The 27,608-nt window shown below is 34.3% G+C and overlaps 1 protein-coding gene across 1 annotated transcript; it reads right to left on the reverse strand.

Moving 5' to 3' along the window:
• On the reverse strand, window positions 1-27,452 carry ARL5B (ADP ribosylation factor like GTPase 5B). The gene is made up of 6 exons (XM_036843781.1): window positions 27,104-27,452; window positions 14,425-14,485; window positions 12,707-12,854; window positions 10,146-10,229; window positions 8,670-8,821; window positions 1-6,483 (listed from the first exon to the last, which is right to left on the reverse strand). The coding sequence occupies exons 1-6, from the start codon at window positions 27,150-27,152 to the stop codon at window positions 6,435-6,437; spliced, it is 543 nt and encodes a 180-aa protein (XP_036699676.1). The 5' UTR covers window positions 27,153-27,452; the 3' UTR covers window positions 1-6,434.
• Between the last annotated feature and the right edge of the window lie 156 nt (window positions 27,453-27,608).

The following is a 27,608-nucleotide window of genomic DNA, read 5'->3' on the forward strand; positions in this document are numbered from 1 at the left end:
TCATATTGGAAAAGTAATTATTTATTATGACAAAAATAAAACTGTTGACTGAAAACAAATGAATGTTACACTGTATTGCACCATGACTGCAAATGAGCCAAAACCTGTCTAAAAGATGAACATTCCAGAGCAAACAGCATCCTTTCACTTGGGTAAGTAGGCATGCAAGCAACTCATTACAGCATAATTGCAGAAGTAAAAAATTATGAGTACCAGTAACCTAAACTTAACATATAGAAGCATTTTATGACAGTAATAAAGTTATTAAAAATTTAAAACATGTCTTTTCAACAACCCACCATTAGAAGAACGTGCTTTGAACCACTTTCAAGAAGTGATGATGTGAATGCATTAATTTGTTTGTTCTTTTAATTTTATTAATGCTTATATATTGAACCAACAGCACACATCTCAGTTGTTTGGTTGGGTTTAAGAAGCACAGTTTGTGGCTCTGAAAGACATTTTTTTCCTCTGTACGATACCAGGGGGCCCCCAGAGAGATCCAATTCATAATTTTGGCCTTATTAACACCATCTTCATTTGACCAAGCTGATTAGCTAAGATATTGTTACAGTGTTTGCAGAAAGCCTGAAGCTTGATGGATAACAATAATTTGTATTTAAACCTTAAGAAATGAACATAAATATAAATAGACACTTTAATGTAGTTTTACATTCTGAGGCAAGAAGTATATAGGGCCTGCTGTTTCCTCTTTAATGCTCTAAAGCACCAATTTATATTAAGATGGCAATGTGTAATTATAATCATTATGTTCTGATAGAACAATCGCAAGAGCAAGGCTGTAACTGCTTTTAGTTTTAGTTTTTGTTTTTTTAACCATGCTCTGTACAATAGATGAATAGGGTAAAATTTATAACTATTACATAATTGGAAATATCATAACCGTCATTTTATTTCACACTTTTAATGAAATAGCAGCTCAACTTTTTAAAAAAGTCAAAATGAAAAGTTTTCATAACTACACTGAACAGTTTACTCCAAGAGAACAAAATAGGGGCTGTAGAATCCCTGCATTTCCTGAAGGAAAATGTAAGAAGATTAAAATGATTATAGTCTCTTATGAAAATGGCTAAAATATGCAAATAAATTATAAACATAACCAACACCAACTGATAGTCATTTGATATCTTACCAACACTGATGGAAATATATTCACAGTATAATAAAATCAATCAAATTTTAGAGTTTTTCCTTTCCCTTACTTGATTTTAATTAAACTGATTAAATATTGACTATGCACTTGCCCATGTGCTTTAATGAAGACAGTATGTGGATCTGCTACACCATGTTAGCCCTGCTAGTGGTAAACAAGAGTAAAAGAAAACAAAATCTCCAAGGAATGCTATCCCTTAGTTGTGAATTTTGCATATTTCAAATACAGTTTGGGTGAAGGGGATTTTTATGGGATTGTGCAACATCCCACAGACTGGAGCAAAGCACCTTATGGACTGAAAAATGAGGTAATTTTTTAATTAAAAATTTACAAGTTTGTTCAAGAGAACATTTCCATTCTTCTAGAATTTTGTTTTCTATTCCAAAAGATATGCACAGCACATTTTATTATTTCTCCATTTCTAGGGAAGAAGGTAGATTACTGGTTTATAAAAATGCAAAAGGTGCCACTCTCTGACTACACTCCCAAATTCTAGAAACCTGATCAGTCTTCAGTCCTTTGGTCACATTAAAAATAATATAGGCCATCCAGTTCTATAGTAAAATACTGAATTTTCTAGTAATTTTAAGTCCTTGAATGGGGGCAATTCAGTGTTTTCATTCAAATTTTCTATTGAAGATTTTTTATCTCATATTAATCTTTACTCTCAAGTTCTCTGACTTTTGTTTCTAGGTATGCCTCTAAACCTCCAATTAACATTTCCCAAACATTTCACTAGACCTTATACATTTAAAGCTGATTTTAGGTCTGTGGAACACAATATTTTTTCTACTTTAAATTTAAAACAAAGTAGCTGAAAAAAGATTTTTTTTTATTGGCCTTCTCTATTTAGCTCTGGTTACCTGAAACTCTTAAAAAATACTTTTTGGGAAACTGGCTTTTAGATTTCAGTCGTCACAATAATGCTAAATGAATAAGGATGAGACATTACTGAAAACACTAACCTTGAATATAAACTACTTTCAGATTTATACAGACATTTGTAAAATATTGACATCCTCACTGCACTATCCTTTTCAGTACTGGAAAGTCAAACAGAACTGGAGCTTGGGGCAGCCTCTAAAGCCAATAAACTCTGAACAAACTAACCACTTGCATCCAGTTAGTAAAAGCCAGGAAAATAAGCAAGATATTTTCTAGAAGAGAGTATTTCCAATATACACTGGTGTTTTATAAGTAGATTAAATATCATCTTCTTAGCAATATGGCTTATTTTCTTATTTGCATTGTCAGTAACTATTAGCTCAATTTAAGTGGAGTAGCAGTTACTAGTTGATGCTTTGTTTTCTTATTTGATTGTATTCATATACTAAATGAAATGATAATGAGGTGGGAATCAAATAATAGATAAAAATAAATGTAATTTCATATTACATGTCTTTCCCTCATTTGGTTTGTTTTTTTTGTTTTTTGTTTTTTGTGTTTGTTTTTTAGTTTTTAGTAGTAGTGTATAAAGGTTCAGGATTTTAAAGCCAAAAGATGTGTTGGTGCTCTAGTTTAAGTTCCTCAGTATGGGAAAAATAGTAGGAAGGCCATGAACGATAGTAATTGTCTAAGGTAAAACAGGTCACGGCCAAATTAAGATTCAAACCTACTTCTTTAGATAGCCAGCACAATATTCCACTAGATACAAGTCATCATGCTGTATCTTGAAGTGACTTTACCCTGACAAAATATAAAAGATCCTTTAGAAGGGAACTAGATATGAAATGTTTTGGATCCAAAGCCATAGATGAAAAGTTAGGTTCATTAAGTTGGTCTTCAAAGATAAATGTCAATGGAATTCATCTATTCTAGGTATGATACCAGTACATTTTTCTACTGGTATTGTTTTACATAGTTAAGAATTAAATGAGTGCTAGTCAGAGACAATTCCATTTATAATTTGTCCTAGGATACTACATCAAAAATATTTTTTTAAAAATAAAGCTTTTATTGTTTTAAAATTTTCTTTGCCTTGTGACTCCCCATAACTCTTCAGAGAATAATGTTTACAGCACTGCCTATATCACTCACTGTTTCCATAGGAAAATAATTATTTTCTCTTTATGCTATAGATAATGAAAGTTAATTTATGCTTAATCAAAATGACTACAGCTACAGAAGTAGCATCCATTTTAAAAATGATTTTTAACAATGAAATTTCAATTTATTATCATTCCTCTAATGAATATAGAATAAAATTATACCTTTAAGCATACTACCAAAGAACCTAAAAGCAAAACTTTGTATTTAATCGTGTTATTCAATAGATTATAGATATATTATTTCAAATTTTAAGGAATTAAATTACACTAACAATACAAAATATGCAGTATGTTCCCATATAAAAGGGCTTATTAATTCTAAAAGAGTTCTCAGATGGGCTTCAATAAGAAAGATGGGTGTAAATATGAAGAATGCAACATGTTCAAAATTAAGAAAAATGCCTTGAACTTACAAGGGTAGCAGTTACATTTTAGTTATAACAAAAGGTTTGTTAAAATTTAGTTTCTTTATCTTCAAATTAAAAACAAAATGTAGAATAATCTCCCGAAAGTAACATGGGTGGATCCCCTGCTTTCCACCACTTATTAGAAACTTCGCTAGGCAATTGAAGGATTGATTGGGGAGGGTGAAAGCCAAACTATTTCATTGTTAAATTAATTACTTGCTAATATGACTTCTAAAGAACAGGTATAATACAAAATTGAGAACTTATCTCAAAATATGAATAAAGGCACTAATCACAAATTTACATTTTTCATCAGACAATATCTTATAGTTGGTTGATTTTCAATAAATGTCAGAATCAATGCTTTAGTGTTAGATACGTGCTTGAGTCAAAATATTCTCTTGGAGTAAAGGGTAATCAGTTTTCATATTACTGTAAGAGGAAATATCTAATGAGAACCTATAAAATACTTTTAAAAAGTCTTACATGAATTTTCTAACGAACTTTTCCCAATCGTTGGCATAAAACCTAGTTGGATGTTGATTTCATCTTCAACACACAGCTAACATAAATTATTTCTAATCCAAACACAACAAACTGTTTTTCAAAAAGGATTTAGAAAATAAAATAAATTGTATTTTAAAAATCAAATTGAAAACTTGAGTTTATACTAGTAGTTTGACAAAATACAATCAACTATTAACACTTTCAATATAATGCTGATGCGGTAATATAAAAAAATAACCATATAATTTGACAGAAGAAAATGGAGCCAGCCAATCTTATTAGGTACAAGAAAGATTTCATAACAACAAATACAGGAATATTAAATATGATTTTTCTCAGGACAGAATTCAGAGAATTATCCTCAGTATTCATGGCTAAACTATACAACCAAGATAGAAATTCTGGCAAAGTGTGCTATCATAATTTCTCCTGCCCCACCACCACATACACACCACAAAGCATCCATATTGATTCATGTCTGCTTTTCTCTCATGTTCTTGATTATGCATTATATTAAAAACAAAATTTATCCTCTACCTGGTATAGAATCACTAAGAAAAAGGTTCAGAACAAGGTTAATGAACAACTGCTTCCCAAAGCCCAGAAAGCTTTCCTCTGGTCATTTCCAGTTCCAGGGTGTGCTACCACTAAACAGAAATCAGAAAAATGCTACCACATTCAACTAAATTAATTAGACTAAATATAATAAATCAAGTATAACTGAAAACAGCAAAATTTAAACCAACTTATGATAAAAAATATTAAAATTAAAGTATTACTTTTGAACAGGTACTGATGTTCTTATGAACACTGAATCCTATTTTTGACCCAGATGAAAGAAAAATACTGTAAAAATAAAGTAGTATTCTCTATGTATGTGTTTTATCCCTTTCATAATAGCAAAATCACACATTTGAAATAAAGAGGATCAAAATTACAATACCTGTCCTCCCTCTTAAGGTATGCACTATTTAGATTATTGTTCATATTAGACGACTGCCTTGAAAATGTTTTAATGCTATCCAATAAGTATACTTTTGCTAGATTATGAGTTTTTAACTGTTTAAAAAATTTTTAAGTTGTTAGTGTATTAAACTTGAGTCTCACAGTAAGATTCTAAAAGCCATGGTTAAATTCAGCAGTTTCCTATTATCCAGCAAAAGATTTTAGAACATGAGGCATAATTATACAAATGTCAGTTGTTTCAAGCGTATTACACTACAACCTCAAACAAATTCAAGGAAAGCCATATGGTTTTTTAAGTAATATACTGCTGGTGGTAGAAATGCTGTAATAGATACAATTTCAAATTCTAAGAAATAAAATGAACTGCTTGTATTCCTGCTTTAGCTATTGCCCAAAGCAGATGTGGTGCCCCTTGCAAATGGAATAGTTGAAATTTTTGCTGATAATAAAGTTGTTTGTAATTGATAGTAAAATATATTCCAAGTGTCTTAATTTTAGTGCTGGTATGCTTTAGTAACTTCCGATTGTTATATATGCATTGAATAATGTGACATTCTTAAAAATACCAGATTTATTCAAAATATTTACTATCAAAGTTGGGCTTTGAAATAAGTATTGTATTTTGATTAGTTTTTAATCAAAACTAATCCTGTGCTGCAGGCAGAAAAGTGAACTTAATTCTTTTAGATAAATAGCCTACTTAATTTCCATGCTAATAGAAACTTAAAATTATTCCATGACTTGCAATAATGTGGGGGACATTAACTCATTTAAAGGCAGTTCTCATGATGCTTCATCCTCCCCCTTATATATATATCTTCTAGGCATATTTCTTTCTCATATACAATAAGTTCTGTCCAAATGATAAGTAGTTTACAGAGGGAGCAAATATTTAGTGCTGGGTAAGTTTGCAAACAGTACCTGATAATTTCCACTACTAGTCTGTCAAGCCAGTAATTATCTGGTGCGGGGAGGGGGCAGTCAAGAAATGAAAGAAACTGGTCATTAAAGTTATTACAATACTTCAGAAAACATTAAACATATGATAAACATTTCTTACAAGGCAGTCGTTGAATAATTAGAATAAGCAGTCAGAAGAATTCTGTTGCTGAAAATAGTTATACATTATGTTCATCCAACTGAAGATTAGTGCATTAAAAAAAAAGTTAAGAAAAAATCTTTTATGTTCCAGTTCAGCTGCACTTGATTCAAGTGTTGCTCATAGAGGTTTGTGTTGTTATAAATTAAACATGCTGCTGCCTTAGCAGCCAAAGGTACTAGGAAAAATGTTCATGTCACAGAATAAATAGAGAGTCTCTTTCGAGCAAAAAGTTATCTCACACCAATCCGGGAGGTCATCCACTCTAGACCTTGGCATAACCTGAAACACAAGACAAAGGTATTTTCAAAATGAAAAACTTTATACTTAAAAATTGAAAGCATACTTATTATTTTCAAGTCTTACGCAAAAGTTGGTACTACAGTAATTATTCATACATTTAACTGCCAACATTCAGGTAACACTATAATAAGTAGACTTTTTAAGTGTAAGATTATATAAACAAAATGGTACTAATCAGTTGAGATTTATGGGAAACTGCTTTAGTCTCATCTTGAAGATACAGCTTTGGGGGTTTTGCCATTAAGACTATAACTATCCCACCCCCGCCTTAAGATTAACTAAACTGGGGGCTCAGGGTTCGGGGGTCTCTGCTCCCAGCGGCGAGGTGCGCCTGGAATGGCAGATGTCGCACCGCGTGCTTGGTGGCTTGGTGAATGGATGCGGGAGAAAATGGTGGCCGCGTGGCTGAGTGACCAGCCGGGGGTCTCCCACGCTGCAGCCACCTTGCCCAGATCAGGCCTCTGCTGATCCTGATGTGATGCGCCTCCCTGGTCCTCCTCCTTGGAAACTTGTGCGAAGACCTACAGCCATTCCATGGCCAGAAGATGGAGGCACCAATATTTGGATGCAGTATACATTTTTACACTGACACTTCTCTGTCTGGACTGATTCCCCTTTTTTTTAAATTTTAATTTTACTGAAGTATAGTTGATTTACAATGTTGTGTTACTTTCTTCTGTACAGCAAAGTGACCCAGATATATACATATATATAAATTTTTTCATATTCTTTTCCACCATGGTCTGTCACAGAATATTGAATATATAATAGTTCCCTGTGCCATACAGTAGGACCTTGTCGTTTATCCATCCTATATATATCCATCCTATATATATGTTTGCCTCTGCTAATCCCAAACTCTCATTCCCTCCCCTCCCCCCAACCTTGGCAGCCATAAGTCTGTTCTCTATATCTGAGTCTATTTTTGTTTTGTAGATATGTTGATTTGTATTGTATTTTAGATTCCACATATTAGTGATATCATATGATATTTGTCTTTCTCTGTCTGACTTACTTCTCTTAGTATGATAATCTCTAGGTCCATCCATGTTGCTACAAAGGGCATTATTTCATTCTTTTTAATGGCTGAGTACTATTCCATTCTTTTTAATGGCTGAGTACTATGTACCACATCTTCTTTGTCCATGCATCTGTCGATGGACATTTAGGTTGTTTCCATGTCTTGGCTATTGTAATGTTTCCCTTTTTTGAACCATCAGACTGTGAATTCATCAGACTGTGAATACAGATGAGATCTTATTCATTTTGATGATCCCAGAACCCAGCGCTAGCACTGAGTATTTATGTTTAATATTAAGATTTATTAATAAATAAATGCTTATTTATGAAAAATTTTAAAAAATTAACTAAACTGAAACCACTAATAGAAAGATGGCAGGAATTTCACCCTACTCTCCTAAATGCTAAAGAATGGAGTGCTTATGGCCTAGTCTTAAAAGTACAGGTCAAAAAAGTCAACATACAGCTATTACATTACAAGCTATTTCTAGTATGAGAAATAATGAGAAGGTCAGTTTGACTTGGAGATAAATAAGTTCCTAGAAATAAACTGGGTAAACCATATATAACACACTGGGTTCTCCTTGGCCTACTATGTCCAAACTCAAATTCTTAGGAAAGGAGGAATACATTAGAATGGCGTTTATCTTAAATGTTTGTTGTTTAGAAGCATGCCTCCCAAAATGACTCCTGATAATAAAGAAGATGCACTCTTGTGGAAAGCTGGGAGTTTAGGCTTAATTAAGCCCTTGCAGAAAACGTGAAATTTTTTTGAAGCTTCCTCTTTCATTCAGGTGACATTACAGTTTTTTCCCAGTTAGTGAATGATAAAAGCAAGAAATGAACAACAACTGAAAATCTAGATTGTGAAAACTTAATTCAAAAGTTTGTTCTTGCCCTTTTTTGGTGAAACATTCCATTTACACTAAACGTTACAAAAAATTTGTCAGTAACTTTGTTAAATTGTAATTTAACAATAGTAATTGACTAAAATTATTCCAACCTTGTAAGCCTGAGACACAATATAAAATCTATCTTTAAGAACAAAAATGGAACAGGATTCAAAGATGAAAGCAAGTTGGCCGAAAAAAGTTGCAAGAAATTTGAAAGAAGTCATACCTCCGCTCACACTGATGAGTACTTACCCTTCTCCTGTTAAAGCACAGCAGGACTGAATGTGCCATGGATGATCCTTAATTGAACTGAGGGTGAGGTATTTAGAGATTTCAGCTGCTGTCATACACCCTTTCATATCCTGTTTATTGGCGAAGATAAGGACTGCAGCTTTCCGTAAATCCTGCAATCAACATGAAATATTTCTAATATGTGAAATATCACAATTCAAATTAAAGTAATGAAGCAGGAGGATAAAATATGCCCTACTGAACAATTATAATGAAATCTCTCTACTTTAAAATAATCAGGCACTACTATGTAATATAAAAATTTTGTTGAAATAAAAATAAATGACCTCAACTAACCATGATTTAATGATTTACTCTAACAAAGACAGATTAATATACACTAGATATTAAAAATTATTTTTCTACTATTGGGCCAAATGGGTCAAACTAAAAGTAAAATAAACCTGAATCTGAAATAATGACTTAAAACTATACGAGCAATATTCTAATAGGCAAATACAGTATACACTGCCAAATACTACAGAATTTCTCCAAAATTTAAAGGAGAGTACTGAAGGTAAGGGCTGGGCAATACTTACTACTTAAAGTCTTTGTACAACCTAAGCTCAGTGATTAATGTTCACTGCAGAATTGTTTATACTATCAAAACATTAGAAGTAACTTAAATGTTCATTAATAGAAGAACAGATCAAGTGTGGTATCTTCTTACAGTGAAATACTATGTAGTTGTTAAAAGGAATGAACTAAAGTTGTACGTACTACCATGGATAAATCACTGTGTTGTGCAAAAACCCTCCAAAACCAAGTTACAAAAAGACTACACACACAAACACACACACACACAATACCATCATACAAAGTTTTATGAACATGAAATATAATATTCTGTAGAACTGACAAGTACATAAAAATGTAGTAAAAATATAAAAATACGCACAGGAATAATAATCACTACTTTTAGGATGGTGGAATTCTTTTAGCATTCTCTGAGAGACAAGGGAAGGAAATCAGACTGAAGAGGTCTCATAAGATAATTAATACCTTATGTTGACTAGTGGGTGCATGAATGTGTTTTATTATCTAAGTCTTTCATATATATGAACTATTTAGAATTAAATGATCCCAAATTATTCACTAAAGAATTTTCAGTTATTATAAACTGTAGGGAGGAAAAAAACCTTAAATTTTCCTTTCTCTTGCCTCAATTTATCAGACTTTTAAAGGCATGACTAAGTAGTTCTAACTTAGAAAAATATTTTCAGTAATGGTATTAGTCTCCAAATTAATGTGTTGGGTTATCTTAAGTTTGAAAAAGTATTACAAATTTTTGACTTCATGACTTTAATCAATTTGATATATAAAACTTTGTTAATGATGAAATAATCAACAGCAGAGGACATTAATCTTTGTGAAAAAGCTAAACCAGTGTACAGATATCTTACTCCATTTGTTTTACGTTTGCTTTTCAAAATTTACCTCGTGAGCCAACATTCTGTATAATTCTTCTTTCGTAATAGCTAGTCGTTCCCTGTCAATGCTGTCAACCACAAGAATGATGAACTAGAAGACAAGTAAAAAGAAAGAAAATTAAATAGGATGTTGAAGTTTTCTGCAAAACTAAGTGCTAGAAGTACTTTCTATTATGACAACATCATCACTATAAAATGGCCCACTGCTTTTTCATCATAAAGAGTTTATATTATACTGAATCACATCAAGCAGTAAAATCCAAATGTTAATAAGAAAAATAACTCAAAACTTCAACAAATAAAAACCATGCTGGAAAAGGTGATGTTTGAATATACAATATGCCCTAATATGTACTAAGATTTATTTTAAAATGCAGGTAAAAAAAGTAATTTTTAAAAAGAAAGTCACAGTAATTTATTCTTTCACTAAAACTTAAAAGTACTCTGTAGTCATTCAAGCAAACAATAATTATTTAAGACAGTCTCCTGCCTATTAGAAAGAAGTTAGTTTCAAAGAAAAAGAGAAACACATTTTTAAAACAACTAATGAATAAGACATTTTTACATAAAATATCAACAATAAAAAGGCAAGAAAAATGTGCTAAATAGAAATATATATATACTTGGTTGTTAATAATACTCTAAAGAAGATGCAGGTGAAATTAAAGAAGAGTGCAAAGAGAACAGGAGAAAGCTATTGGTAATGGTGTAAATGAAAAAAGGTGTGTTACACATTCAAAATAAAGCATCTTTGATAAGAAAAATAAGAAGATACAGTGAGAAAGGGCCCCTAAATTGAAAATTTTATGCAGAAGAAAAAGTTAAGAAATGAGATTAAGTGGTTTTGAGGGTTATAGAAGAGGAGTGAGTAAAATAAACAGACAGGAAGGGTAGAATCAGATTGTTCAAATGACTTTACAATTAGGGAAAGAGACAACTAGAGTAACCTGAATATAAACTAACAAGGGCTTAGAAAGAGATAAAAGGAAAGAAAATAGAGGGGATAAATATAAGAAACATGGCAAAGTCAGAATAGACAGAATATGGGGAAGTAACTCTAAATTAATGAGAGGAAGGTGTCAGAAATTAGTCAACAACTGTAACTTGCTGTATTAAAAGGGAGACATTTCAGCTTTTGGATGATGCCTCCATGCAAAGAATTTAAGAAGCAAGATAAGAAGGGTGAACAAAGTGGTCGGAGAAACACCACATAGATAAGATCCCTACCTGGAATCTAAGACTGCAAATGCTGTGTGCCATGCTGGTGTGCTACATGAAAGGTCAAAGGATCTTTGTAGTAATTTTGATATTCTTGTAGAAATAGTTTATAAGAACATTTCATATAAATGGCGTCACTAACAATGTATGTCTTTCTGGACCCATGTGAAATCTTCTAGAGTGTTGATAATTTCAAAAAACTACCATTTAGTAATGCTATCAATATACATGGATCAGTTAGAACCAACTTTGACCTATTCACCAAAGATAACTGCTCTTTTCACACTTGGGGTTAATTCTGAGCTCTGAAAAATAACAACAGTTATGCTAAAATGTTGTTCTTCCCTCACTCTCTAACACATTTTAGTTTCAGAACGTTATTTTACTGTAGAAATATATATTAAACTAACCTATAACCATAAATATTAGCTTACCAACCTATCCTCCCCCGCAAATAGAAAAAAAATTAAGTGCTGCCACAGCTGCTGATTATCTACGATATGCCATCTGGTTTGACCAGTCATACACTGCACTGGAATATATACACACATACACGTAGGCTATTACAATATAAATCTAGAGGAATACATGTTTTTTATTTTAAAAGGCAACTTATTCACCAAAAATTCCTTGCATCAACACTTCCACCTCCTCTGCAATCCCCCTCAAAAAAAAAAAAACCAAGTTTTAAGAGGTTTCATTATAGAAAAAGTAATTGGTTTGGTGTACCTCTTTGAAAAGAAAAATTATAGATGCAATTGTGCATTAGTATTCCTGAAGATAAACCTCTCTCAATAGCACTGCATGGTTTAAAAAAAAAATCTGAGAAGAAATAAAAACAGATATAGAAGATATTCCAGATTTGTTCCCCAGGTTGACTCCAATGATGAAAATAAGTGACAGAGAATGCTAGGGGGATGGCTTGCAAATCATTTGCTTTTTAATTATAATCTCACCAAAAATTTGAATGTGCAATTCATGTTATTTGAAAATCCTATATTAAATTATTCTTAAAATATTTTATTCCTCCTCTAACTAACTAGGGCCTCTTATAAAGTTGGGAAAAGTTATATAATTTATCTTAGTGTCCGCTTTCTCCAACAATGGAGAGATTATAGTGTTGCCCTGAGGATGAATTGAGAGAGCCTGACAACAGTAAGCACTCCACTAATAATAGCTCCCATTACTCTTCTGACTTGCCTTTTTTCTTTTATTTGAAAACCTCAAATTCCTTACAAAAAACGATCTTATTAAAAGGGAGCTGTCACTATGCCTTATGTACAGCCTATCTATCTCCTGGGTTTACCCCTTAGTTCTTTTCATTCAAATTCGGAAGTAACTTTAGTATACCTCTGTGTTTGAGTAATACGTGTTCCAGGATGATCGCAGTGACTCTTGACCACCAATATCCCACATAAGAAAATGAGTGTTCTTCACAACTATTTCTTCAACATTGCTTCCTATGGTTGGAGATGTATGAACCACTTCATTCATTAAGCTGTTAAAAGACACCATAAAAACTCTTTTGTAAATCTTGAGAAACTGAAGCATGTTTTATCTCTATTTTTATACGAATCAATCTTCCTTACCTGCACGAATGATGGTAATCACTAGCAACAAGACTAGAACCTTGGAGAACATTTGTGCAAACAAATACCTAGACAAAGAACAACTCCTGAAGAAAGGCAGTTTTTTTGTTCTTTTAATGGAATAAACTACAGGCTTGATCTGGATAGAAGGGAACTGTGTGGTGTGAGTTTGCATTTTCGTGGCCAAAATGCCAATAACCCCATGCCCTGTTATCAGTTAGAGCAGAACCAATCCCCCATCCTGAAAGAGCAAGTTTCCAGGTGACTGTGTCATCAACACTTGCAGAGTAGTAACCACTGAATAGTAGGCTATCATTTTAAAGACTCTCTATGTGAGAAAAGACACTTGGCTCAACCATAAAAATCAGTGCATGCCTATTAACCAAAACTACAGTCTATGGGCAAATGAAAATTTATTTAGAACACTGATGCTCATATCACATGTATTATCATAATCATTGGTTAAGCATTAATTCATTCAACAAATACATATTTGCCTATAACATGTCAGTACTATGTTGGAAGAAGCTTGCAACTCTCATTTGGGTTTAATATATGTATTTTTGAAGCTGTGTGCAAAATTATTTCAACAATGACAGGTTTCTGAAATGTTTATTTCTAATGTCCAAAGGCTGTGTCAATATTAAATTACATAATGGCCAATGAATGAATGTTTTAAAGAAAAACAAGTAGTTATTCAACTCTGAAACAACAAGCCATAAATAAGTTCGTGGCTTTTTAGCAGAGTAGCTGAAAAAAACATTAAGTACTGCTTAATTGAAGTATTTCTGGAGAGCTGTCAGCTGATGTACTTAAGATGAGGTGGGAAGAGATAAGAAGCACGCAGTGGAGCACTGTATTTTATAACTATTTGTTAAATGCCTGGGACACAGATCCATTTCCACTGTTTAACAAGGATCATTTCATTGGCACTGAAAGGATAATGGGAGGTTGTCTGACAAGTGGCTGTTAAAAAATTCCCTTGAAGTATTAATGTATTTCTCTGAAAGTCTTAAGCCTCTCCCTGTTGCAAGCTACCAAAGCAATATTTTCAGGGGCGATCTTCATTTCTTTTGATTTGACAAGTCTGGGTATGTTAAAGAATTCCAGAACTATTAGTCAGGAGAGTAGCAATAGCTTCCTAGATCGGTATCAATCTATTTACATGGACTTCAGAGGGGGAAGAACTAAGTGAAATGTACTTTATTCCTTCCTTCCAGCACTAGAATGTGTGCTTCATTTATTTTTAGTTTAATATTAATTCTTTCTTTCAAGGCTGGAAAAAGATGAATGTTTTTGACTGTAGCAAACATACAGCAGTTTACCTTACTCACTTTTTAATAAATTTTGTGTTTGGTAAAACACAAAACCATGTGTTTAAGTTTTCCCATTATATTATAATGGTATCTCATTAATGATACAAAATTAGCTCCAATAACAAAAATAATAAAAACTGTTTAAATAAACACCCATACTTACAATTGATAAAGAATGGTGGTTTTCCCTGCGTTATCCAGTCCCACTATAATTACTTTGTGTTCTACAAAAAGAAAGCAAACCATAAGCATTTAACACTGCTGCATACTTCAATTACATGCTTTCAACAATGATTATTAGTTAGCTCTCTAATGAGAATCATTCACTGGATGTTTATTCCTGGAATAAGATACCAGAAATAAAGAGAACTTCATGATGTCAAGGCTACTTGCCTTAAGTGAGGCAATCTATTATGATGTTCTCTCTTATAAAAGAATGAGGGAGATGGCTAAGAGGGAGGCACAAGAGAACTCTGTCACTTTTGCTGAGTTTGGGGGGAAAAACCCAAATACTAAACTTGACGAGAAATTATGACTTAAAATGTAAGTAAAAAAAAAAGTGTTTTACACACCTGCTTGCCCTCTCTACCAATCAGATTAGCTTTTTATCAAGTTGTTTTTACAGCCAGATGTTTTCCAACCTACATGTACCAAGATTTTTTTCTTTTCACTTTAAAATACAATTGAAAACATAAAACTAAAGAGTTTTCCCTGTCAATAATAAGACACATAATTTCAACCAGTTTTCATTCCTTCCATTAATTTACAGATAAATAAGCAATTACTTAGTCTTCAAGGCTTTTTCAATCTGGGTTTTATAACTCTTTTGAGCAGATACTCTTTCCACTCTTTGTATACAACAAAACCTCTTCAGTTCCCTCTGGTGCCATGGGCTAAAAGTATCATTTCTTTCATAAGGATTTTTAAGGCCCATCTAATTATTCTGTTACTTGGTAGATATTTTGAAACGTCCTTAGAACTCAGAGGTCATCTTTTCTAGATTTTAAACTATACAGAATACATTGAAGTTTCCTCTTCCCCAGGACAGAATGCTTAAAAAGTTACTAGTGAGGGCTTCCCTGGTGGCGCAGTGGTTGAGAGTCTGCCTGCTAATGCAGGGGACACGGGTTCGAGCCCTGGTCTGGGAGGATCCCACATGCCGCGGAGCGGCTGGGCCCGTGAGCCACAATTGCTGAGCCTGCGTGTCTGGAGCCTGTGCTCCGCAACAAGAGAGGCCGCGATAGTGAGAGGCCCGCGCACAGCGATGAAGAGTGGCTCCCACTTGCCACAACTAGAGAAGGCCCTCGCACAGAAACGAAGACCCAACATAGCCATAAATTAAAAATAAATAAATAAATAAAAATTAAAAAAAAAAAAAAAAATTTCAATGCCTGAAACAAAGTTATAAAAAAAAAAAAAAAAAAAAAAGTTACTAGTGAAACTCAGCAGGGTATGCAAGGAAGTCACCATAAGAACCTCTGCACATAATCAACTGATTTGTAGTGAATTTGACACATTTCATACCAGATCCCTGCTGCTCTTGTTAACCTCTAATGAATATCAAAATTCTGATTATACATCTGATCAAATATCAGCTGATATTCCTAAAGTATCAATATTGCATCAATCAAAAAGAGGAGCCATAGTTCACAGACAAGTTCTTATATGACAAACCATCTTTCTGTCTTCTCATGACCTGCATGCTGTAGGCACTGTCTATACTAATGCAGGACAAATGACATGGTCCTCTGGAAGGGCTATTTTCACTATGGCAGGCGCTACTTTGTAAAAAAAGAAATAAAACTTGTTTGCTTATTATAACTCACTATCATTCTCTCTTTCTGACTCTTTTGATTTGTATCCCCTAATTTCTAATGGAGCCAATCGAAGTGTTGCCCTGTTTCTGTCCCTTACAGTGTAAGAATGAGAGCACTCTTATCAGTGGAGGAACAAACATTCTAAATTTTGGTGAAATTTTGGTGACAGCTGGAAACTCCACCTATCCAGGATCTGGAGACCACGTGGTCCCAGCGGCTTGAGAAGGAAGCCACTAGTATAAAGGTAATCTCAACCTGGGTGCAGATACTCCTGCTGGGAGGAGGGAATGGCAAGATAGTACCAGATAGTACCATCATTGTTGAACTCAAGTGAACACCAGGGCCATTTTCAAACATGCCTGCCCCTGGCTTCACATTTGTATTATAATGATGATCACAGTACTGAAGGCCTGTGATGGTAAAACTCATAAATAATGCATCATTTTGAAAGATTGGTCCCCAGTTTAAACTAAGTCAGGAATGACAAACCCTGAATGTAGATAGAGTATGAATTTCATTAAAGTTTCAAATGTTTGATTAACTTAAGGTTTTTTAAGGTGACTTTTCCTCCTCATTGATAGGAAAGTTAGGGGTTAAGACAAAACACAAAATTTCAACTCTGTCTTATGATGAAGGTATGTATATCTATCCTTCAGGTAAACTGAGACCTATCTTCTGATGTTAAAATTGAGTTTATATAAAAAAGCACCATTAACAATAAAGGAACAGCTAAGTGCTTAAAAGCATGAAATAACCAGAAGTTTATTTTAAATCTTTTCTTTGAAAAATGTCTTTAACATTATCTATACAATAAGAGTAAAATCAAGTTCAAAGAGCATTTACTAAAAAACCAAGTACAAAATAAAAGCTGTTTGTACTCTATGCACAACTGTAATTCTTCCTTCTTTTTTCAAATGCCTCTGTTGTACTTAGCGGCTACTTGAGTATGTCAGTGACCAAAGACTTCATTCAGTTCACAAATGTTAGTAAAGTTTTTACCTATTCAAGGAACAATGAGAAAAATATGGAAAGTGACACATATTCTCCTTTTATTGAAAATAAAATTAATATGTTGCTTTAAATGTCCCCAAGTGGTGTCTAGATTAATCAAGTATAAAGTTTCTTGAAGGTATCATTGAATCACAGTGCTCTATCAAATTTTCACATCAATACATACCAAAAGCATAACTACGATCACACAGTAGTGCATATTACTTGATGTTAAAAGGGGGCCCTCACGCTTGAAAAACATGACACAGGGGTGCTTGTTCTGTACTGCTGTCTTTCTGGTTGGGCATAATCAACAGGCCATATACAAATCTTATTTTATGTACTGAAACACAAAAGATCAACTAAGCTATGTAACAGAGTGATTTCCTATAGAGTAGCTTTGATAAAAACAATTTCCTTTGCCTGTCATAATTAACTAAAGCAGATGTGGAAAGATGGTTTATTATGTATTTATCTAATAGGTTAAAAAAAAAAAAAACTTTCAAAATATATCAGTTATGGTTCAAGTCAGTCTCAAATTAAGGTGAGAAAGCCTTTATGCCAAAGGTCAAATTATGAATTGCTGCCACTGAGAAGAACATGAAACGTTTTAACATCATTTTTATTTACAGAGCAGGAAGCAGAGATTTCCATTTCACTAAAATTGAAATTTCTAAAGTTATGAGGAGAAAATTATACAATTGTATACTTTTACAACTTCAACTGCTCCTCAATATGTATATGTAAGCCATATATTCTTAACTTCCAACTCTTCAAATTACTCTCCATGAAAACAAAATATTTAGTTGATGGATTGAAACAGTTATTTCTCAGTTAACCTTAAAGAGGGCAAACTATAACATGGGTAATACTAAATTCTTTATTTAGAACGGACTTCACAAATGTAATTATAGAAAATTTACTTTTTCCCAATGTTTTCCAATAACATTATGAAAAAAAATATGATGTTAGAGTAATAGGCTGACCACGCTTAGGGGTAGGAATGTGTGTGTTGGGGATGGGGTGTGTACAATTTAAGACGATTTGTGGATAGCTGAATAATTTTGGGTTAAGCATTACCGTAAGAATCAGTTATAAGGAATCCAAATGTTTTAAAAGTATGTCTGCAAACCACGAGATGGTCACTTTGGGCATCTTATTTCACGAGAAATCTCTTCCAGGAGACCAAGCTGCACCTCTCCTCACAAAAAAGGTGTGAGAAGAGTATTTCCAGTGTTACTAACGATGCATCTCCAGAGCCCAACACAAAGCAAGTTTATTTACATCAAATGAAGGAAAAGGTCCCATCACAGAGCTTTTGTTTAATTTTGACCAAGTGTTTACACATAAGTTTCTCTATTGGCTTGGCTTTGGTGTTTAGTCTCTTGGATTTCCTTAAAAGCTGGCTTTACTTTTCTTTTCTTTTTTTTTTTTAGGGAAGGCATAAAGACATAAATACTATACAGGATGAAGCTTCAAAGAAAATTAGTAAGCTCACTTGCTTGTAGACAAATACAGGTTAAATGGCTAATAAGAAAAATGATGAAAAAGGAACTTCAAAAAAAATAAGTAGAAGAAAAAAAAGTTTCTCCCTTTACCCAATTAAAAAAATTCTTTTATAAACTCAGTTTGTAGTTTTAGTACAGATACCAAACAAATAGAATTTGTAGTTTTACAATGAAAACAGACTAACATGAGAAAAGCATTAGAGAAGCACTAAATATTGGCAGTGTTAATAAACTGTGAAATAATATGTTAACATTTATTTTATCATGTTAAAATTGGATATTGTTAAAATGTATGACAAAATGACTAACTTTTAATTTTGAGATATAAGATAGCCACCCAAATATCATGAAATAGGGATTGCTACCTTCTAGATACATAATACCTGCACTAAAATTGTTATATAATGAGAACAAGCCCAATGTGAACAGAGTATGTAAACAGCTATATAACTAAACAAATAAAAATGCCCTATGCCAAATCTGGTGACAAAATTTGAAATATTGCATTTACAGAAAATAAGTTTGCATTATTGCAATAGGTAGGTAGTAAAATGTCAGAGGATATGATGCCACAACCTGAAACCTGAAGGCCTGGACAGCAACGAGGAGCAGTCTGCCTCTTGGAAAGAACAAAAAGAAAGAAAAAGGAGAGCTATAAAAAACTCTGTCTTATATTATACTAATTATAGAATCATAAAATATCATAGCTTAGAAGAGACTGCAGAACGTGAGATCTACTCCTTCTCTCCCACTTCTTCATCAACAAATGTGTTACCTATATGGCAACTTTGAGGAACCCAGGTCTCCAAAAATGCACAAAACTACTGACCTGGGCCACCTTGCATATTTTACAGATAAAGAAATTACAGGCCTATGAAGTTAAAAAAAAAAAAAAATCAACCCAAGATGCTATTTTCAGCAAAAATACACTTCAGGAATGAAGGGAAAAAAAGACATTTTCAGATAAAAGAAAACTAAGAGAATTCATTTACCTGCAAAACCACACCACAAAAATGGTAGAGTTCTTCAGCTTGAAAGGAAATTCACAAGATGGAAATTCAAAACATGAAAAATAGTAATGTGGGTAAATATAAGAGAAAATTTTACCCTCTCTTAAAACTTTAAAGAACATGTGATTGTCTATGGCAAAAATTATAACACTGTATTGTGCAGTTTATAACATATGTAGATACAATACAAATAACATGTAAGCTGTATGGTTATAAATGACAAGGGAAGAGAGTATTCAACTACATATACAGTCTCAAGGTTCTTACACTTTACAAGTGTTACATTATTAACTCCAAGTAGACTGCAAAAAGGTAAGAACGCATGTTGCGATCCCTAGAAGAACCATAAAAATAATGTGAAAAGGAATTGCTTAAAAAGTCAATAAATAAATTAAAATAGAATTCTTAAAAAAATTAACAGTCAACCCAAAAGAAAGTGGGAAAGGAAGAATAGAGTAATAACAAAACAAACACAGATGGGACAAACAGAAAACAAATGATAAAACAGTATACCTTAACATTTCACCATGCCATAAATCTAAGCACACTAATAAATTGGATAAACATTCCAATTAAAAGGGAGAGAATTTCACACCAGACAAAATAAACAAGATCCCAACATACGCTCTCTATAAGAGATACACATAAAGATATAAAATATCTAAACAAAATTAACAACCACCTTAACCTAATAAACATTTATAGAACATTGCAGACAAATGCAGAATGCACATTCTTTTCAAGCGCAAATGGTATATGCACCAAAACAGACCATTTAGATGAACTATAGAAAGTCTCAATAAATTTGGGGGGGGAAAAAGAAAGGAAAGCTTACAGAGCGTGTTTCTGACCACAATGGAATTAAATTTGGAACCAAAAATAATCTATCAAGAAAAACAAATATGTGGAAACTATAACAACACTCATAAATAAGCCATAGTTCAAAGAAAAAATCAAAAAGAAAAAATTTTTGAAATGTTTCCAACTGAATGAAATACAATATATTAAAATCTATGGAATAAAGCTAAGGCAGTACTTAAGAGGAACATTTACAGCTGTTTATATATGAAAGGAAAAAGAAACAAAAACAATGATGTTTATATATGAAAGGAAAAAGAAAGAAAAACAATGACACCCAGCTAACCCTTAAGAAGGTGGGGGGAGGGGAGTAAAGCAAACTCAAAGTAAGCAGATGGAAGGAAATAAACAACAAGAATTAGTAAATTAGAAAACAGAGAAACAATAGAGAAAATTAAAATCTTTTCTTTGAAAAGATTTAACAAAACAAAGATGGGACTGACACCACCTTTAAAATTTACCGTGAAGTCACTGCAAGAGAAGAGAAAGTCTAGAGATAAGAATCATCTGAGTTTCAACAAAAACTCCAAAGTAATTCACTGGTAAAGAAAAGTCTTCAGTAAATTATACTGGGACAAGCAGATATCCGTGTAAAAAGATAATGAAGCCCAACCCCTATTCACATCATAACCTCAAAATAATCTGAGATGGCTCACAGACCTAAGCATAAAAGCTAAAGCTTCTAGGTGAAAGGAACAGGACACAGAAAGTAACAGCCATTAAAAAAAAATAATAATAAGGGCTTCCCTGGTGGCGCAGTGTTTGAGAATCTGCCTGCCAATGCAGGGGACATGGGTTCGAGCCCTGGTCTGGGAAGATCCCACATGCCGCGGAGCAACTAGGCCCGTGAGCCACAATTACTGAGCCTGCGCGTCTGGAGCCTGTGCTCTGCAACAAGAGAGGCCGCGATAGTGAGAGGCCCGCGCATCGTGATGAAGAGTGGCCCCCGCTTGCCGCAACTAGAGAAAGCTCACGCACAGAAACGAAGACCCAACACAGCCATAAATAATAATAAATAAATAAATAATTAATTTAAAAAATAATAATAATATATAGAGAAATTAGACTTCACCAAAACCAAAAACTTCCACTCAGCAAAAATCGCCATTAATAAAATGAATAGGGAAGCTGCAGGCTGGGGGTGGGGATGGGGGTATATTCACAAAACATATCTGACAAAAGACTCAATTCTGGGATATAGAAATAATTATAAAGAATAACTTTTTTGACCCAAAAAAAAAAAAAAACTGGCAAAGGATTTGAACATTTTGCAAAGGAAGATATACAAATGGCCAATTAGCACATGAAGAAGTGTTTAACACCCCAAAATCATCACATAAATGCAAATTAAAACCAAAATGAGATAATAACAGTACACATCCAACAGAATAGCTAAAATTAAAATACTGGCAACGAAGCCTCAAATGTTGCTGGTGAAAGTATAAAAATGGTATAACCACTTTAGAAAACAATCTAACAGTTTCACAATATTATAACTCATCATGATGCAAATGAATAGACAACTGTGGTATATTCATGCATGGAATTACTTATAACAGATCTATGGGGAAAGCTTCCAGTGTGAAGGGCTAATATAAAAATAAATAGAAACAGAAAAAAAAAAAAAAACTAAGACACTTAGAAGACAGCATTATGAAGCAACGCCACAAGAATAAAAAAACTTAGCAAATAAAAAGTTTTTATAAATTAGAATTATGATAGCTGAAAATAGTCAATAGGATTGGAAGACAAAGGAAATATCCCAGACCTCAAAAAAAAAGAACCAGAAAAATGGAAAAGGATAATTCATAATCAATTTAGTGCCATATGACCAATAAGATTTCCAGAAAAGTAGAGGAAGAAATCCTAAATTTAAGAAAGGAAGGAAGGAAGGGAGGGAGGGAGGGAGGGATGAAGGAAGGAAAGAATTCCTACAATGGAAAAAGGTGCAACTTTGTGTTGAAAAGGTCCAATGAATGAAGACACAATAAGGCACACCTCTTTCAAATTTAAAAATACCAGGGATAAATGGAAAATTCTAATATCTACTACAAAGAGAGGGAAAAAATCAAAAAAGAATGATACTGGTCTTAACAACACTGGAAGCTGGAGGACAATGACAGTACCTTCAAAATTCTGAAAGAAACCTTTTCAACTTAACTATATCCAGCCCAATTATAAATCAGAAGTGAGGACAGACCAATATATCTTCAGATATTTGGAATCACAAAAAAAATGACCACTTTGGGCAACTTTGCAGGAAATTTCTGAAGGATGTACTTCATCAAAGTAAGGGTAAAGCAAGAAAAACGTAAGTTCTAATAAAACAGAAAAGCAAAGGAAATTCCTAGAATGATAGCAAAGACAAGTCCAGAACAGCTGTGTGGCAGGCACAGAGGACAAACGGGTCCAATTTGGAGCAGGATGGAATACTGAGGGGGCAGGTAGGAAGGATAAATCATCTGATAGGTGTGATGTGTGGAAACTGTACAGAGAGCTTTTGGATGGCACGAAATGACTTAGCCAAATGTACAAAGAAAACTAAGGCAATGAGATATGATTATGTCCTCTAGGGGGAAAAAAGCTGTAGAAAAAAGGGAAACATAATTACAGCACATTGTGGCTCAGTAGTAACAAAACTTTATAGTCACAAAAATGAAAAGATAGAGTGTGGATTAAGCCAAAATACTATACTGGGATAAAAAATATGTTATATGTTGATTATATCTCAATTCTTAAAAAAAAAATTACAATGTTTAAAATTTCCACATACGTATATTATCCAGAAATGTGGAAGTATATGTTGGGAAAAAAGTTAAGAGATTAAAGAGATCTGACAAACACACATCATTTTCAGACTTTAGCATTATATAACTTTTTAAAAAGAATATGTATGTGTTACTTCGATATAAAATTTTTATGTTTGAAAAACAAAACAAAAAATTGAACAAAAGCTTTTGTATTGGGGATATAACAGCGAATAAGACAAAGTTCATGCCTCAAAGAGTTTATTTCTATTGAAACAGACAACAAGTAAACAAATAAACTTATATGATTACAGGTAGTGATAAACGTTACTCAGAAAAACAAAGGGTTAAGACATAGAGACTGAATGTTGGGGAGGTAAGAGTGGTCAAGGAAGGAAAGGGCTCTCTGAGGAGTGACATTTGATCAGAAGTCTGAACCATTTGAAGGTATGAATAAAGCGCGTTCTGGAAAACAGGGAGCAGACAGTAGTAAGTTTAAGTTTGGTGTGTTTGAAACTAGCAAAAAGAACAGAATTAAGAGCAGAATACTAACAGGAGACATCAGATGTAAGCCATCAGAAGTGAAGAACAATAACGATGACATACAAATTGGATATCAGTGCTCAAAATGATACCATGAAATTCACCAATGAGAAAGAAATAATGAGATAATGAAATTAAGTTAAAATGTCATTGTTTTTGGTTCTGAAAATGAACTACAATTAAAATCATATTCCATTCATTCTTAATTCTGGATAAAACAAGAAATAACAGACAGAAAAAGACCAAGGTCTGTGAAAGTTTAAAAAGAAGTTTAAAAAAAAGGAACGCTCAACTTCTGAGGTGAATCTAAAGATAGATATACACGTATGTATTTTATATAGGCATAACCTCATTTTATTGCACTTTGCAGATATTTCGTTTTTTACAAATTGAAGGTTTGTGGCAACCCTGTGCTATCAGATGACAGCAATTTTTAGCAATAAAGTATTTTTAAATTAAGATATGTACATTGTTTTTTAGACATAACGCTATTGCACATTTAATAGACTGCAGTATAGCCTAAACATAACGTTTATATGCACTGGGAAACCAAAAGAAATTGTGTGACTTGCTTTATTGCAATATTCGCTTTATTTTGGTAGTCTGGAACCGAACCCACAGTATCTCTGAGGTATGCCTGTACAACACACATAAACAAACACAAAGATATATACAATAATGTCTGCAAAGATAATCAGATTTGAAATTATTTCCTTCAATTGATAAGTGCATTGAAGTAATCAGTCTTCTAGCTTAAAATCAAGCAGTACAAAATCACAGAGACTAAGAACGTAGTTTGTAACAGCTTTATTTAGACGATACATGCTTTAGTATACTTATTCCCAGAAAGGTATCAAATTTATGAGAAGATGCTTGGTGCTCTAAAATACTACAGGGAAAAAATGTTGTAAGAAAGATAAGGGAAAGGAGTATTTAAGGTAATATAAGCCGTCGTCAACTCTGCCTGTACATTTGAGTCATCTTGGCATTGATGCCCAGGGCGCTCCACCCCATTCTGATTTAACTGATCTGAGGTGGGGCACTGGGCATACTATGTGACCAAGACTGAGTGATTTGAGTATCACTGGATTAGATGTGTCACAGTGGTAAAAATGGAAAATGCTGAGATTGTCAGGTGATACATATCGAAAGTAAAAATACAGGACTAAAGTATCAATCTGATCACATTATTCCCCTGCTTTAAAAACAACATACATGACCAAACTCGAATGGCTCAGCTCCCATGGCTTGCAGTTCAACGTCTTAGTCTACACACAAGGCCCTCTGTGATCTGGTTCTCCTAGCTACCTCTCCAACCTCATCTCCTCTGACTCCCCCACAGGCAAACTAAAATACAGCCAAACTAAACTATTTTCAGCTTCCCTCAATGCATCAAACTATTTCATTCCTCTCCCATTTGCGTATTAGTCCTTCTGCCTAGAATAACATAGCATGCCTTGTAAACACCTACTTACCGCTAAAGTTCAAGTATACCTTTTTTTGTAAAGTCTTCCAGGAACCACCTGAGAAAAAATCAATCACTTCCTTCTTGTTGACCATCACCATGCTTTTATACATACCTGTGAAATAATTTACCATGCTGCATCTTTTTTTCCCCAATCTGTCTCATTTACTGATTCTTGAGTACTTTGAGAGCAAGTAACTATGTAACTTTTCTGTATTTTAACCTTTGCCGTCTGCTAGGCCTAACTCTGATGACTGGGTTATGGCCTATGACTAAATGTTAGTTGCATGAATAAATGGGAATAAAATGACAGAATAACCACTATGTAGTTCTAAATTTTCAACAAGGAAGTTAAAGGGAAAGAAAAATTCTAAACAGTAATGGGGATTTACGAGGACTAAACAATTATGTGACTACAAAAGTAGCCCATGAATGTCTTTCATCATCTGCCGAATTTTCCCTCTACATCCTTCATTCCCTTCTAGTCTGATTAAGAAAGACTAAAAAAACAAAAAACAAAAAGATAAACAACAGTAATAAAACAGAGAGGAGAGAAAAGGGAATGGGACAAGTTACACAGGGAGAACCAACGACTTTGGTAATGTTTTATTTCTTAAACTATGGGAAAAGATAAGCAGGTGATTATTAATCTTTATACTTTTAAACATGTCTTAAAAAGCTGCTTTACATAGTAAATTCATGTAACAAGAATTAGAAAATATAAACTACTGAAAAAAATGTATTAAATTTATGGATAATATCTATATGGAGTTAAACTCTGGCCACTTTGAAATCACTTGGTAAGTGCTATCTGCAGTAATTTCGTTTATACACACACATGTATATGCGTATACATGTATATGCGTATACGTGTATATGCGTATGCATATATCTATCTTTATTAACTTGTAACCTTGAAAAAGGCTATTTTAGTATTCTTATCGACCTACGGAACAAGTGACTAAAACCATTTCATTCTGTTCATAACTTCTTAAATCCAGAGAAAAAATACCGCATTAGCAGTAAAAAATTGGTATCATCATAAAACACTGGCTTTTATTACGCCCGGGTATTAAATGCAAAATGAAACTATTTGAGTTTTAAAACTGGTTTCAGTTTCTGAGAAAACACTCCGTTAAAAGAATGACTAAAACTTTACCTATTCCCGGCCCTTTCTGTCTGGGTATTTTCTCTCTTCAGAAGCCATCACATCTCATTCACTCTGACTCAGAACAGGTTTTACAACTTCTTGGCCCTTTGGACTTGCAACTTTTAGACGTCTCTGAACCAGTTCTAGACTAATTACGGATACGCAATATCCTACATAGAAACAAAAGCATTTCGTTTTCCAACATCGAAGAAAGGAATAAAGGGTTTAGGACGAAGATTTCCAGAAACCGGTGTATCTCAATAGGACAACTCATTCCCGAGTCCTGGAAAGCAGGCGAAATCAGAGAGAACGTGAAGGCGCACTGGCTTAAAGAGCAGGGCGCAAAACAAAAAAGCATTAGTAATTAAAAAAAAAAAAGTTGATTGCTTTCTGGGTGGACACTTATCCTGGGGCAAGACTTAGGATGCTTAATAGAGATGGAAAAGGCCCTCCAAGTGCCTCCGGGTATCATTAGGTGCTTTCCGCTTTCCTTCGCTAAAATCCCCAAATTCTTGGTTTGGATCCAGGGACACCAAATGCCCCCTCTTCTGACATTCCATTTCTCCCAACCATCACGTTGCACCTTCTTCCAGCCTAAAATAGTGAGTTTCTACCCACCTCCTCGACTAAGTCACTTCTCTGAGTCTCAGAACGTTTGTGTCCACCTAGAAACCTGTCTCCCCTCGGCTGTCCCCTTCGGGGGCTAGACCCTCTGCCTCGGATTCGAGCCGTTGCGCAGCTCCATCCTTCTCACCTTGGTTACAGAAGAGGCTCCACAGTTTAGCGAAGATCAGCCCCATCATGAGCACCTGGGCGGGCCACGGGGTTCCCTCAGCAGCAGGTGCCGCTGCGCCGGGCCCCCCACCGCGGCGCTGGCCGTGGGGAACCAAGGAGAAACCGACTGGGACCACGCGGCGACAGCACTGGTTGGCGGAGAAGCCGCGATCGGCCGCTCAGCTACCCGTCAGAAAACGCCGTGCCGAGTCCCTGCCCGAGAGTCCTTTGTTCGAGTCCACTGAGCCCAACGCCGACCCGTAGTCCCTTCGGTCTGAACCCACCTACCCACCAGAGCCTCAACCAGCCCCAAGCCCCGCCTCCGCTCCGCCTCCCCTCCCGATCCCAGGACCACCCATCTCCGGAAGGACGGCGCCGGAAGTCGGCGCGCTTACGTCAGCCCACTCCTTCGAAGTGGCGTTTCCTCAGTTTTACTTCCGGTGGGCGGGCTCCGAGGTGCCAGAGGGGTGGAGGCCGGGGGTGTG

Source organism: Balaenoptera musculus, chromosome 2, assembly GCF_009873245.2.
Source record: "Balaenoptera musculus isolate JJ_BM4_2016_0621 chromosome 2, mBalMus1.pri.v3, whole genome shotgun sequence".
Classification (NCBI taxonomy): Eukaryota; Metazoa; Chordata; class Mammalia; order Artiodactyla; family Balaenopteridae; genus Balaenoptera; species Balaenoptera musculus.

Excerpts from the sequence above, each read along its gene's own strand:
- ARL5B (XM_036843781.1), bottom strand. The coding sequence starts at position 27,152 with ATGATGGGGCTGATCTTCGCTAAACTGTGGAGCCTCTTCTGTAACCAA. Across the intron at positions 14,486-27,103 it reads GAGCCTCTTCTGTAACCAAG|AACACAAAGTAATTATAGTG; the intron begins GTGAGAAGGATG and ends TTCTTTTTGTAG. Across the intron at positions 12,855-14,424 it reads ACCACCATTCTTTATCAATT|CTTAATGAATGAAGTGGTTC; the intron begins GTAAGTATGGGT and ends GTCTTTTAACAG.